Consider the following 13,384-nt stretch of genomic DNA (forward strand, 5'->3'; position numbering starts at 1 on the left):
GAAAGTACATATTTTATGTACGTGGGTCTTTTTCACAATCACTTTATCTTTTTGTTTGATGGAAGTGTTTGGCTGTGAATGAATCAACAGTTGCCAAAAAAAAAACACAAAAAAAACTGCAGTGCCAAACCGTACATTTTCGTGCTCTCATTTTAGATTGTATCAGTTTGGAGGCTGTCTTAAAAATCAGTGTACAAGTTATTTAAGAGGAAAGAAGTGGTGGAGTGAAATTAAGAATCTTACATGTGAAGATACTGAACTTGAATTTTAAAATAAATATTTCCACATGAACTGATTTTGAGCTGTTGCAGTCATGGAGAGGCATCCGGTGAATCCTCCCCCCATGAAATAAACAGTGCTCTAACTATAATCACTTTAAAACCACTAATGCTGCTTCGGGCCTATTTATAGTCAGTCTGCATAGCAATATTACCCATAATGAATTCTCTGTGGCATTAGCAAATTATCTGGATAATCAGAACTATATTATATTTTGAAAGTCAAATGTGAATATTTTGTTGTTGTAAAACTTATACAGTGAAAGTTCAAAGTTTAAAATTAAAAATATACTGAATGAAGTTACTAATAGAAAAAGTATGACTGTGTAAATATAGCTGTCTGGTCTCAGCTGCTGGATATCAGCTGCCAACGCTGAGACCGTAACATTTTCCCACCAGGGGACGCCACATCACTCATCATGACTCAAGGGGGAGGGGGCTCGATAAAAGCAATATAACCGCTGGTGTAATTATTACATACCTGCAAAAAGCGTTTTATTTCATCCATCCCTCAAATAATGATCATGTTATTTAACCATTAGTCTATGTAAATGTTACCAAGCCTCTGCTGGGGAATGAATTGTTCCTTTCACTGAAAAAGATTTGTTAAACGACACTGTCGTCCCTAAAATACTCACAACAGCTTAGTAAATGATGAGTCACTGTTATCCAGGGGACGGTGCAGAGTAAATACACCTGCTCCTGCTCAATGTGACTTCACCAGCCGGATGGAAATCGCTGCATGTAATATAATCTATGACAAACACCTAAATATATAAGATGGAACATTTAGGAGACCCACCTGATTTTAAAAAAAAATAGCTTCTAACAAGTACAACGTTTTTTTTCAAAGCTTGTTTTACAGAGGACAACAGATATCTAGTTTTAAGCCCACAGAAGGAATAATGTTATGATTTTATTTAAATGTCTTTAACTAGATGTGTTGCTTCCATGTTGACTCATCTCGAAGGAAGGTGACGTCCTAATAAGAATAAGAAGCAGTTTAAATTCACAATATTATCACATGAGGAATTGTTGAATTTAGACAATAGGCTTAGTAGTAACAGTTTTGAATCTTGTCTCCCAACATTCATCTTGACCTTTGACCAGCTTGTGTTTCTTCAGTTGTCTGAGTGTTTCAGATTATTTAAAAATCCTTTTTTTCTCCACTTTTCACTTCTCAACTCAGTCACTCACATTTCTTTTCTTCTGCTTAGTCAACGATTTAAAATAGTGGGTGTACGATGTGTGAACTGATTGAAAGAGAAGGGTTGGGACGTGCATCACATTCAGGCTGTGTACATACATTTGCAAGTAATGTGCTCCTGACATGCTTCCATTGTAAGTAATGGGGGACAAAATGAATGTCTGTAATTTGAAGACATCAGATACAGAGAGCTGCCATGTGATATGAATATGATACAGTTGGGTTGTATTTGGTTGGAAGCTGCATTATTTGACGCCATGTGGGTAAAGACAGCAGAGGAATAGTTTTGAGGTGCTGGTCCTCCGGTGGTGGGACGCAGGTGCAGCGGGGCTGACCCTCCTGCCCGGCGGGGCCGCGGCTCGTCCCACTGCGCCTGCGTCCCGCCGCACGCCGAGAGACCAACAGAGCAGCTATTGTTAGCCGAGGAGCCGCCAGCAGACTTTATCCCGCACTCACCATCTACCTGCCGCACACTCTCACCCAGGAAGCCGGAACACCGGAGGCCAAGCTCGGCGACGGACACGAGCCAGTGTCCGCGGGAGGGAGGACGGAAAGGCTCGGAGGAAAGAAGGAAGTGAACACGGACGGCTCGGGACTCAACAGGTACTTCGATGGTGTAGCGGCGGCTCGGACCTTTTGCTTTGACACGCAGGACAAACACACGGACAACAAGCAGCAAGATGCCGCTGGGACCGTGGAAGAAGAAGAACAAGTCGACGAAGGAGCACTTGGTGGAGAACGAGGAGGTCGGCGGCGGTCACGCAGGTGCGGGGAACCCGAGTAAATCCACCGTGAACGGAGCGGGACTCCCGCCTCCACCTGCCAACCTGCGGCCCAAGCTGGTGTTCCACACGCAGCTGGCGCACGGAAGTCCCACCGGCAGGATCGAGGGCTTCTCCAACGTCAAGGAGCTGTACTCCAAAATAGCCGAGGCGTTTAACATCAGCCCGCCTGAGGTAAGATGTCACCTGGAGTTAGTGGGGAGAAACGTGGAGGTGGTTTCGTGTTGCGTTCAGTGGCTGGAGCTCAGTTTTCCTCACAGTACCTGAAGTGTTCACGCAGATTTGTTTCCAGACTTTTACTAAGTGCTCAGGGCCGGATTAACCTCCTGGGGGGGCGTGGGGGCAAATAGTTCTCTTTGGGGCCCCTTTTGACCCCCATTGTACTTGGCAGTGTTGTTATATCCCCCCCCCCCCAAATGAATCCCCATTTTTATTTGTTTGTTTGACATCGACAGTGCTCACTAATTAACAGCAGAATAACTGTGAATAAACCAGAGTTAGCTCAACAGGCTGATTTTCATCTTCACCCTGTTTTTTAAAATGGCAACCGAACAACATTAACATAAAATGACTTGTTATAGTCAACACATACAAGCAATATAAACAGACTAATATTCAGACAGGTAAGTTCGATAAGTGATTCATTGGAAAGTTGGTTTTGTAACAATTTTTAAATCATAGTGAACTGAAATTGTTGGACAACACAAAACATTTAATAAGTAAAGTTCATTATTTATAGCACCTCTCTCGGACCAAAGTCACAAAGTGCTTCACATACATTAAAATACCAGAAAGTAGCAGTACGCTATAAATATACAGAAATAACACAAACACATGCATTCATACACTATAATGCACAAAAAACCCAGTGTGAATAAATTGATTTTCAGTTGTTGTGGATTAGGGTGAGACTAGTCAAAGTGGACATTTTATACTCTAAACAATTATTCGAATAATAATATAGAAAAAATTAATAAAGAAAAATAAGCCTTAGAGATTAGACCCATGCTGGCCATAAACTTTAATTGTGTCAAAGCTAGTCAGTGTTCATACAGGCTCTCCCTGCCAACTCTCTCCCAGCCTGTGCAACCTCAGTGTTCCATGACTGCGTCCTCATTATGCCAGTCACTGGATATCTGACAAATTAATGTTGGGCTCCATACACCAGGTCGTTTTGTCGTGGCCATGACAACATCAACATAAAATTCCAGGTCTTGAAACCAAAATCAGCGTCTGTGTCAGGCTGCTAAAGCTCCTCAAAGGAAAGTGTGAGTGGTATGTTTGGCTTTTGTCAGCCTGAACATGACTAGATTGGCTGGCAGGGCAGCCTGTTATCAGCCTGGTTTGGAGATTTGAACTTCCTTCCCCTCTTGAAGCTAAGAGACACAGTTGCCTCTTTTAACAAGGGCAATAATTGGAAAGGAATTTGTCTTTGTGGCGTTGGTGGTACACAGTGACCCAATAGAAGGCTTCACAAACAATGCAGTATATCAACATTTGATTAGTGGAGGACTTCTCTCGAGGTTCACCTCCATATTTCTGACTTGATTGCAGAAATTATCCTGAATGAAACTCTAACTCTTCTGTTTTTCGTCTGTATTTGTTCCATCATGTCTATCAGTCATTTCCATCACTTTATTTCTCTGTCTAGACTTGTTGGTGCCATGTTCTTTTCCAAGCATGAAACATATTTCTACTGAGGAGTTGAATAGATAAGGGATTTTAGATACTTTTCAGAAGGTTGCATTACAAGTGTAACTGATTTGTTTAAGTGTCCTTGAGCAAGTCACTGATCCTCCACAATCTCCATAAATGTTTTTCTGTGGCTGATTTTTGAACCTTGACCTCCTTGTAAAAGGAGACACGAGATCATATAAAGTACAAAAATACTTCAGTAATTAAATTTGATAGCTGTCGCATTTACAGAATGGATTTGTCTTTGAGTGATGCCTCAGTTCTTGCCAAGTAGGTAACAAAGAAAAATAATGGCCCAAATGTTAATATATCAAGCTGTGTTATTAAGCTGATAATGTCACATTGACATCCACTGGTTTATAGTAGATGAATCGTGTGCTTATGTGTGTATTCCCCCATTTAGAAACACAAATAGTTGTACACGCACACACACACACTAAGACAAATAGATAGAGGGGGGGGGCGTGTGATGTGATAATATTCAGACTACACAGGTTTTGCCACGGGAAGTCCCTCAGGTCCGGCTCAGGCACAGCCTCAAATCTCTGATCAGATAACCCGTCCCAGCCACAGCCCGAGGCGTCTCTGAGGACCCTGGCGATCAGCTCTGCCCAGGGCCTCCTCCCTCCATGAACCTCACCCAACCTTAATGTGGTGCGTACGTCGCCTGGGTGTGACCTGTGTCACAATTTAAGCTTCCAAACAAAGCTCAGCTTTTCAGGGATAAAGTAGGAAGTCAAATTTCCCATGGGATACCTCTAAGTAAAGCTGAGTACTGGTGCCAATGTGATACGTGCATTTTGCTACTGGTTCCAAATGTATGCTTTGGATTATGTTGAGAGGTGTTTCTAATATTTTGTTCCCCCATTTAGGTATCAGTGGGGGAAGAGTAAATGTTGAAATACCTCTCATTGAAACACAGTACAAGGCAACAGCAGCATATCCTCGATAATGACCAACATTTCCCTGAAAGACTTCCAACAAAAACAAGGGAGGATACACTGCAGGTCTGTTGTTATTAGACCACATTTATTTATGCTTGTGTACCTAATAAACTGGTAACTCAGTGTATATAGACTGTATACAATAACATGTAAAAGTAAACTCTTATAAACCCCACTTCCTCCATGTTAGTCTATGGGACATGGACAAAACTCATTCTCTGTACTTCTTATCACCTTAATGTTATATTATATATATTATCATTTTTGCGTAATGGAAAGGAACTGGATATTGTTACGTACATAGAGTTTATCGGTATATCCCAACAAAACTCAGTTTTCAGGGATGCAGCAGGATTTGTTATTTATTTCTAACACGTAGGCTCATTTTCTCTACCGCTGCCCGAGCCGCACAGAAACCATGATGGTTGCTGTTTCTAAACTAGTGTCTCTGTCACACTGCGGTTAGATGAGTGCTTGGCTGCAGCCTGATAAGAATTATGTAATGAACAATGGTTATTGTCTTCCTTGCCTCTAATAGGTTAAACATTGCTCTTCAAACAGACAGTTGTTGTGTCCTAATTAGACAGTAGACCTTATGGTTCAGTCCAGCCCAGAGTCAGTAACTTTATTTAGGAGGCAGAACTGATTGGAAGGAATTTGTGTGAGGGAAATAACTGGTATCAGAATTATTATAATTTGAACAAATTAAATCCAGTGAAGGCTTTACAGTGCAAACAGTACATACATTATGTCAACTCTGGGAGGTTTTATCTGCTCTCTCTGCTCAGGTGAAAGTCTGGTTATTGTCCCTGACAGCTGCAGAGTTTTAGGTGTGGCGCCGCGACTTTGCTTTTTGTCCACCTGCCTGTTGCAGCGAGCCTGCCCTCTGCTCCCTGAAAGCAGCCATTTGCCTACAGTTTGAATATGTGGGCTGTGGTCGTTTTTGTATCGTCACTTCCAGGTGGTTGCACTTCCCATGTTTTGCAGCCAGACATTTCTTAAGCGGGGGGGGAAGGAGGGAGGGATTAGGTGAAACGCTCTCATTTGAGCTTTAGTCTGCAGTTTGTATTAGCTGAGCTCCTGCACTCACTTCCTAGATAATGTGTAAAAGCCAAGCATGCAAGCGTCAGGATGAATTACAGTTAAGGCTAACCAGACTTAACTGCATGTGGAGACTATTAAGACAGAGGCCTCTTAGACCCATCAGCACATGAGCTTGAGTGACTGGTTGTTAGAGCTGTAAATCCATTTTAGTTCTGTGGGAAACAGTTTGCTCAGAAAACCTTTAGGGGATTTCTGACGTGCAGCAACATGACTAAAATAATCATCACTATATTTATACATTATGTTCTTACACTGGCCACTTTGTTAAGTAAACGTGTATAATTTAATACCATCTAGTACAATAGCTCTACGACCTTTTAATAATTCAACACTTATTATTGATGCTGCAGTTAGTCGTAATTTTATACTTGTACTATTAACTTTTAATAAAATATTTTCCTCATGAGACGGTAAGAACATTAGAAACACCTCTCGTTGTAATTCTGTCCACCTCAGCACCACTAAGGTGTAGTAACATATAATTCAATGAATATGCCTCAAACCTACTCATCTTTGTAAAGGTAGAATTTATGGCTGAAATTTCATTGCCTATAACATGACATATAAATATAATACGTGTATTCAAATATTTTGTTTGCCAAATCATTTCCTCTCATCTAGTAGGATCACTTTAACAATTGAAAAGAAATTCTGTGGTTTTTCCGAGGAAAAGCTCGACAGAACTTATTAATAATTTGTGTGTGTGCGTGCGTGCGTGTGCGTACATGGTTACTGGTTATTGCATATGTGATAAGCAAATGAGCATGAACCTTTGTGCCCGTGTGCACACTACACGGCTGAGAGAAAACCAACGTGACACTAAGTGAAGCTGCAGAAACAGACCTCAGGTGTGTGTGACTGGACTGGATCTCATTGTGTTTTCAGTACTTGTTTACCAGAAGTGATGCAGTGGAAAGTCGTTCAGCACAACAACATGTTTTCTGAAGTAATTTCAGGTTCACGTTAGTCTGAGTATCGATGTGACCGATGGGTGGTGATGTGATCAGAGGAGAGTTTGACCTAAATTCATAAATTCATCAATGATAACTGACCACATGATCAAATGTGAGACTGACTATGAATGGTTCTGTGGCAGTCAGCTTAATCATGGCCACATTACAAAGTTTCATTAATATATCACATCCGCAGTCAGGTAAATGATTACACTGGCTTAAACGCTGATGAATGTGATTTCCTGTTTAAAACTCAGCCACACCACATTACTCACAGCTTAGGTCAGCAGTCCCCGGTAACTACTAAAACATGCAATGCAGAAATAACATTCGATGAACACCAGAGATGGGAACAACATTGTTTCACTGAGTGTCTCCCCAGTATGAGCGTGACAGTCTCTATTGAATCTTTCTAAACCTCTTCTCCGTCATTACAAGAGCAGCTGAAGAGGCTGTTAGTGGACTGTGTGGTTCAGCTTTTAGTCGGCACTGTTTTAAATGCAGGGAATATTTCACAGCTCCAGTGTATCATCAAGCTTTACATTTCTGCCAACACAGGCAGTAGAATTGATTTGTAATTTATCTGTATAGAGAGTAAACGTAGGTGAAGAACTGTGGAGAGAAGATTAAATGCCTGCACTATATTATTCTTATTGTACAATGTCCGCTGTTTTCCTTTGTGACCTGCCGAGCTATTTGCATTTTCCTGAAAGGGGACAAAACTGTAACTGTAATTTAGTGATTATGACTTTTTAACCTGGGATGTTTCGATGCCTCGTTTTCCTTTCCCAACACCAATTCCTTGACTTTGCATAACGGCCGATACAGAGTACCCATCTGATAGTGCTGCACTTCTAACCCTGCATGGAAGTGATGATTGCTATCACTGTTGTATAGCAAGTATGTAAACCAGTAATCACTTATTATTTTCAGCTCAACAAATTTCCAGGAAAAGGAAACTGCAGTTTATTTCGGGTACATTTAAAGATGTGATAATGGATAAGTACATAGATTTGTGTACTCGGCAATGCCGGACCCAGAATTTTCAGGAAGTTTTCTCAAGTTTGACGGCTCTGAACTCATTATTTTATCACATTTTGTATATTTTCATTCCTCTTTTGAAAGCATTGACCTCATAAATTTGCTTGTCGTGGGTGATGCTCTGCAGATTGCAGTGCATCTCCTTCGACTTGCCCTTTTCCATGTGGTTATCAAGGTCTAAGCCAGTGTTGTGCAGACAGTGGGAGGTGTAGTGTCTGTTCTTGTGAGGTCGTTGGAGGAGAGACAGTTGCTGCAGTATGAGGCGCCGCTCTCTGCACCCCCAGCTACACCCGACGGTGCAAACGAGCTGTGGCCGTCAGCCCAGCCGGAGGAGAGGAGTGCTGAGAGCTGCTTGTGTTGCAGAGAAGCGGCTTAATGCAGTCGGCCGTCTTGGTAACCGCGTTGTAGGCGTCCACTGCTGTTCCTCCCACTCGCTCTTGGGTAATAACCTGGCCTGGGGCGGGGTGTCTGTTATGGAGAAGAAAGAAAGAGAGACATCAATTCAGCTACAGTTCACCCTTTCCTCGCCGCACAGATTCCCTCCTATAACGTCCACTCTCTCTCTTCTCCTCCAGCGGCCTCCTCTCCATTATAATCCCATTCTTTAATAGTCTGGTCTCCCAAGGCAACGCATGAGGCCATGTCAGCTGTGTGTGTGAGTGAGAACGGCCCTCGTTGTTGCTCAGAAAAAAAAAAAAGGCCCAGACAAGGCATTCCTCGCTGCCAGAGCCTGATTGGTGCACAAAGGTCGTCTTCCTGATGAACCAGTGCAAATCAATCCCTTTCTACCGTGCAACCCGGAAGTCGACCTCTAAATCTCTGTGTTTTTTAAACTCCTTATTTATATATGGGCATATATCTGAATAGGTTTATCTGACTAACATAAGCTATGAATAGCAATAAAAGTAGAGCATATTAATAATACCTGTCTCGCTGAGTCAGAGGAGAATAAATGATTCACAACCGGTTTACTCCTCGTCCCAGGTTTCGGTGTCGTGTCTCTGTTTTAATGTGTCGTTAAATGTGGACACTTGTGTATGTGGGTGATCACATTTCTGTGTCTCTGTGTCCTGCCAAGATGTAGCAGCCACACTGTGTGAAGCCAGATTTTTTCTTTTCTGGCAGAGGAGGAAAGGTCATTTTCCCCTTTGGCTTCATCAATGTCTGGTTCGGCCTGGGGGCCTAAAACACAGCTCAGTTAAATACTCAGATTTAGAATAATGACACCCTGGGGTGGAAGAGGACATAACTAACCATGCTGCCCCCTGATGATTCCTGTATTTAGCCTTCTGATGCAGCACTTTGTCATCCACACTTTTTATTTTTGAATCTGGCTCAGTTTTCACAACGTGACTAAAAACAGAGATTATTTTTCTAACTGTGCTCAAGAGATTCACTCTTCAGAGTTTTAGAGCCCAAAAAACAAATGACTGATCAACATTTGAATTTGTCTTTCCTCATCAGAAACATTTTATGGTCTTTTTTTAATTTATTTATCCAAACCAATTGACTGTGTATTTCCTGTTTGTTTTTGTACGTATTTGTAAATGTACTACATGCCTGCTGTACGTCTTGGCACAGATCATGTTCTGCACACTCAACACCCACAAGATCGACATGGACAAGCTGCTGGGGGGCCAGATCGGCCTGGAGGATTTTATCTTCGCCCACATTAAAGGAATCAAGAAGGAGGTAGAAGTTCATAAATCTGAGGACGCTCTCGGCCTCACCATCACCGACAACGGAGCAGGCTACGCTTTCATAAAGGTGAGAATGTGAAGCTCCTGACCTGTAGCCGCATGATTTTATCCTCGGCACTGCTGCTGCCATGTGATTGAGTTTATATCCATGCAGGGATGATAACAGTCGTGGTTTTAGATTTTAATTCAGTTAAGATTAATGATAACGCTCAAGAAGCCAAAGAGAAATTTTGACCTGCTAACCTGAATTCTGGATTTACCCATTATTGATCCTGTCACTGATTAATACTGAACTGATAGTGGAAAGGATTAGAATATGAATACAACATCATTATTAGCCATCAAAGTAGAAAAATGTACTTGTATTAAAAAAAAAAACACCTAATAACACACAACCATGCAAAATATCATATTATACAAGTAAAGTGAAGAATAAATTAAGGGAAATACTAAAATCAGCAAAGAAACTTTATGATTATATTTGATTAAACATGCTCTTTCTTTGTATCTACAAAACAGCAGCTGGCTATTCTATATTTTACACTGTAATAACTTTTATGCATGACGGCCAAACTTCAGGGTGGAAATCATGATTCAGCCTGTACGTTGTTCCCTGATGCGAGCTGGTCGAAGTTGCTTCTTCATTCTCAGAACAAGCTGCTCATATGTGCCATCATGTGATTCTGAAGCTGCACTGCATCTTGATAAATCTGACACTGGAATGAGTTCTGTGATGCTGCTGTACCTCATCAGCTCCTGAGGAGATGCTGCCTCTATGAAGATAAAGTCAAACTGGCCATCGATCAGTTTACTAATTCATTCGCTTTTAATCTGAGTTGTCTGGACAATTAAACTACTGCAGCTCACACATCTAAAATAAACAGAACAACTTGTAGACCCTGAAGAACATGAAACGTTTCTGCCCAGATTTACAAAATCTGTCTGAAACCAAACATGTATTGAAATGAACATATTTCTTATCATTTATATGAAAACTGCTCCAAACCTGGTGGAGCAGATATATTTGCACAACAGTTGTTAAAGCCGTTTAATTCTCATACAGAAACAAACGTTGTTATTTTCATTTCATTGTCTTTAAGTTAAAACTTGTCACTGATTTTTGTCTTTTTCTGGTTTGGCTGTGCCCCCTCCTCCCTCCTCTCTCTTTTCATGGCAGCGTATCAAAGAGGGCAGTGTTGTGGACGGGGTGAAGGTGATCTGCGTGGGCGACCACATAGAGTGCATTAACGGACGTAACATCATCGGGATACGACATTACGAGGTCGCCCGCATGCTCAAAGAGCTGCCCAGAGACAAAGCCTTCACACTCAAACTGGTCGAGCCCATGAAGGCCTTCGGTGAGTAGGAAACAAGAAGAGAAGGACACTCAAGAGACACCAGCATCAACACCTTACTGCACCTGCTGTTCTACTTTATTGTTGTATTTACATATATTACCCATATTGATGCTATTTAAATAAACTTCATCTTTAGAAAAAACAATTCAAACAAGATACTGCTTCTGCTCTGATTGGTAGAAATGCTTGAGCCCAGGTCGAAGGGTGCCAAACCTGCCAGTGACAACAAAATCGGGACAGGGAAGGGGACGCTGAGACTCCGCTCCAAGGGCCCAGCTACTGTGGAGGAGGAGGTAAGTGTCTCTGGATTATCTCACTGAGACCTGGATGTGACAGCTCAAGTATCAGTGGATGAGAGTTTATTTAAATTCATTCCACTTCACTGTCCCTCACTTTATATTGTGAGTGTCCTCCACTGGGAGAACGAGCTGTGTTCTCCCTTTGCACATTTTAATGAGGAATATATTTCAGGAAGATGCACGCAGACCGGGATGTATACTCATACACTCGTTTGTCCCTCTCACCATTGAAAACAGTTTGATGAAAGTTTGCAACATCCTGGGGACGATGGACGAAACAAACTGAATGACTTGTTTGTGTTTTCCAGCCGACAGAGTTTGAGGAGAAGGCGGTGAAGAAAGTGGATGACCTGCTGGAGAGCTACATGGGCATCAGGGACACGGAACTGGGTGAGTGATATCAACACTGTCAGTCACTCTTTATGATCATCGAGACGTCTGAGAGCGTAGTGATAACGTTACCTCCAAAATAAATCTCTACGGTTCATTTTGATGATGTGATATAGAAAGGTCTCTTCTCTCTCCAGCTGCCACGATGGTCGAGGTCGGCCGCGACAAGAAAAACCCGGACGAATTCGCCATGGCGTTAGACGAGACCCTCGGGGACTTTGCCTTTCCGGATGAGTTTGTCTTCGACGTGTGGGGCGCCATCGGTGACGCCAAGCAGGGAAGATTTTAAGTTTTGCTCCTGCCTGTCCAAACACACACACACACACACACACACACACACACTCACACTCCCTCATCTCACCCCTTCCAACCATCAGAAGCCGACTGGACAAACTTCATCCTGCACAAACAGCGGTGGATAAAGTGTCCACCACCGTCACTTAGCTGTTAGCTGTAGCTTGGCACTTGGACGTCGACTTCATTTCACATGTCGGGGTTCGGGTGTAATCTTGTCAAATGATCCATGTCGTGTGGAATTCCGTTTCCAGCACTGGACCGGCCTCTCGTGTACAGAGGTGTTGGTGATTAAATCCAGATGTTGTATCGAACTACGTCCCACTATAGAGGCAGGATCTCTGCACCTGATGCTGTTCCTCAGTCAGACCAGCTGAAGAAGTCAACAGTGACTCATCACGCTGGTTGTAAATGGTACTTGCACAACTTTAAATTGTAAAACAATCACGCGGTTTTAATCATTCTTTACAGCTGTGTAACTTTGAGCATACAGATGTGTCACACAGCTTTTTATAGGCTTTTTTTTTTTATATGTGAAAATGCTGCTGATTTTCTAGCAGCAGCATCTTAGTGTAATTATAGTGATTGTAGCAATATTTCTGTCTGAAACAAGACCTTTTTATTTCCCCTCTCATCTTTGAAATCTTTTTCGATGACCTCTTAGTAAAGAACTATCAGAGCGTCCACCACGCTCTCGTCATTAACGTTAGTTTGCTTTGCGATTCTCTCTGTGCCCTTAAATGTCTCAGCGTGAGCCTTGCGTCCATTTGTCAGAGACTGAGCAATAAAGAGGGTTTTGATCTTTAAATGCCTTTATCAGGGTTTAACGACACATTCCACCAACATTCCTTATGTTTCTCATGCTGTTCCAGTCTGTTGACATGTCACGAACTGAGGCATAGTCAGAGACGCACGCTTATTAGTTTTTTTCCTGTAATTTATTTTATCGTGAAAAATCAGATGCTGTAAGACATTGTCTACGCAGACACGTGGCGAGACTCGGAAGCCATTTTGAAGGCGGCGCCTGGAATGGGATCAATTGCAAATCCAATGTCTTAAATAAATGCACTCGCATTGATGTAACTGCACTATTTAAAATCACTGTCAAACTGAATTTAAATAGTGACTTGATTAGTGTCATCTGCTGATGTTAACTGTTCACGGCAGTTGTTGTTGTTTGACGAACCATAAGGGATCACTATTGTTAATAGACAATAAAATTTGATATAGTTCTAGCTGCAGTGTTGTTATTGCTCACAATTTACTCATTTGATGATTTAAAAATGGGGTGAAATGTCTCTAAATGCACAATATGGCAGCGTTCAACATCCAGAATGTT

General features: G+C 42.0%; 1 protein-coding gene across 1 annotated transcript; it reads left to right on the forward strand.

The window, feature by feature from the left end:
* The first annotated feature begins 1,800 nt into the window (after window positions 1-1,800).
* On the forward strand, window positions 1,801-13,280 carry gipc2 (GIPC PDZ domain containing family, member 2). The gene is made up of 6 exons (XM_020107562.2): window positions 1,801-2,441; window positions 9,586-9,771; window positions 10,882-11,062; window positions 11,243-11,355; window positions 11,670-11,751; window positions 11,889-13,280. Exons 1-6 carry the CDS (start codon window positions 2,166-2,168, stop codon window positions 12,038-12,040), a joined length of 990 nt encoding a protein of 329 aa, XP_019963121.1. The 5' UTR covers window positions 1,801-2,165; the 3' UTR covers window positions 12,041-13,280.
* The last annotated feature ends 104 nt before the right edge of the window (window positions 13,281-13,384 follow it).

This window comes from Paralichthys olivaceus, chromosome 16 (assembly GCF_024713975.1).
Source record: "Paralichthys olivaceus isolate ysfri-2021 chromosome 16, ASM2471397v2, whole genome shotgun sequence".
In the NCBI taxonomy this organism is placed as follows: Eukaryota; Metazoa; Chordata; class Actinopteri; order Pleuronectiformes; family Paralichthyidae; genus Paralichthys; species Paralichthys olivaceus.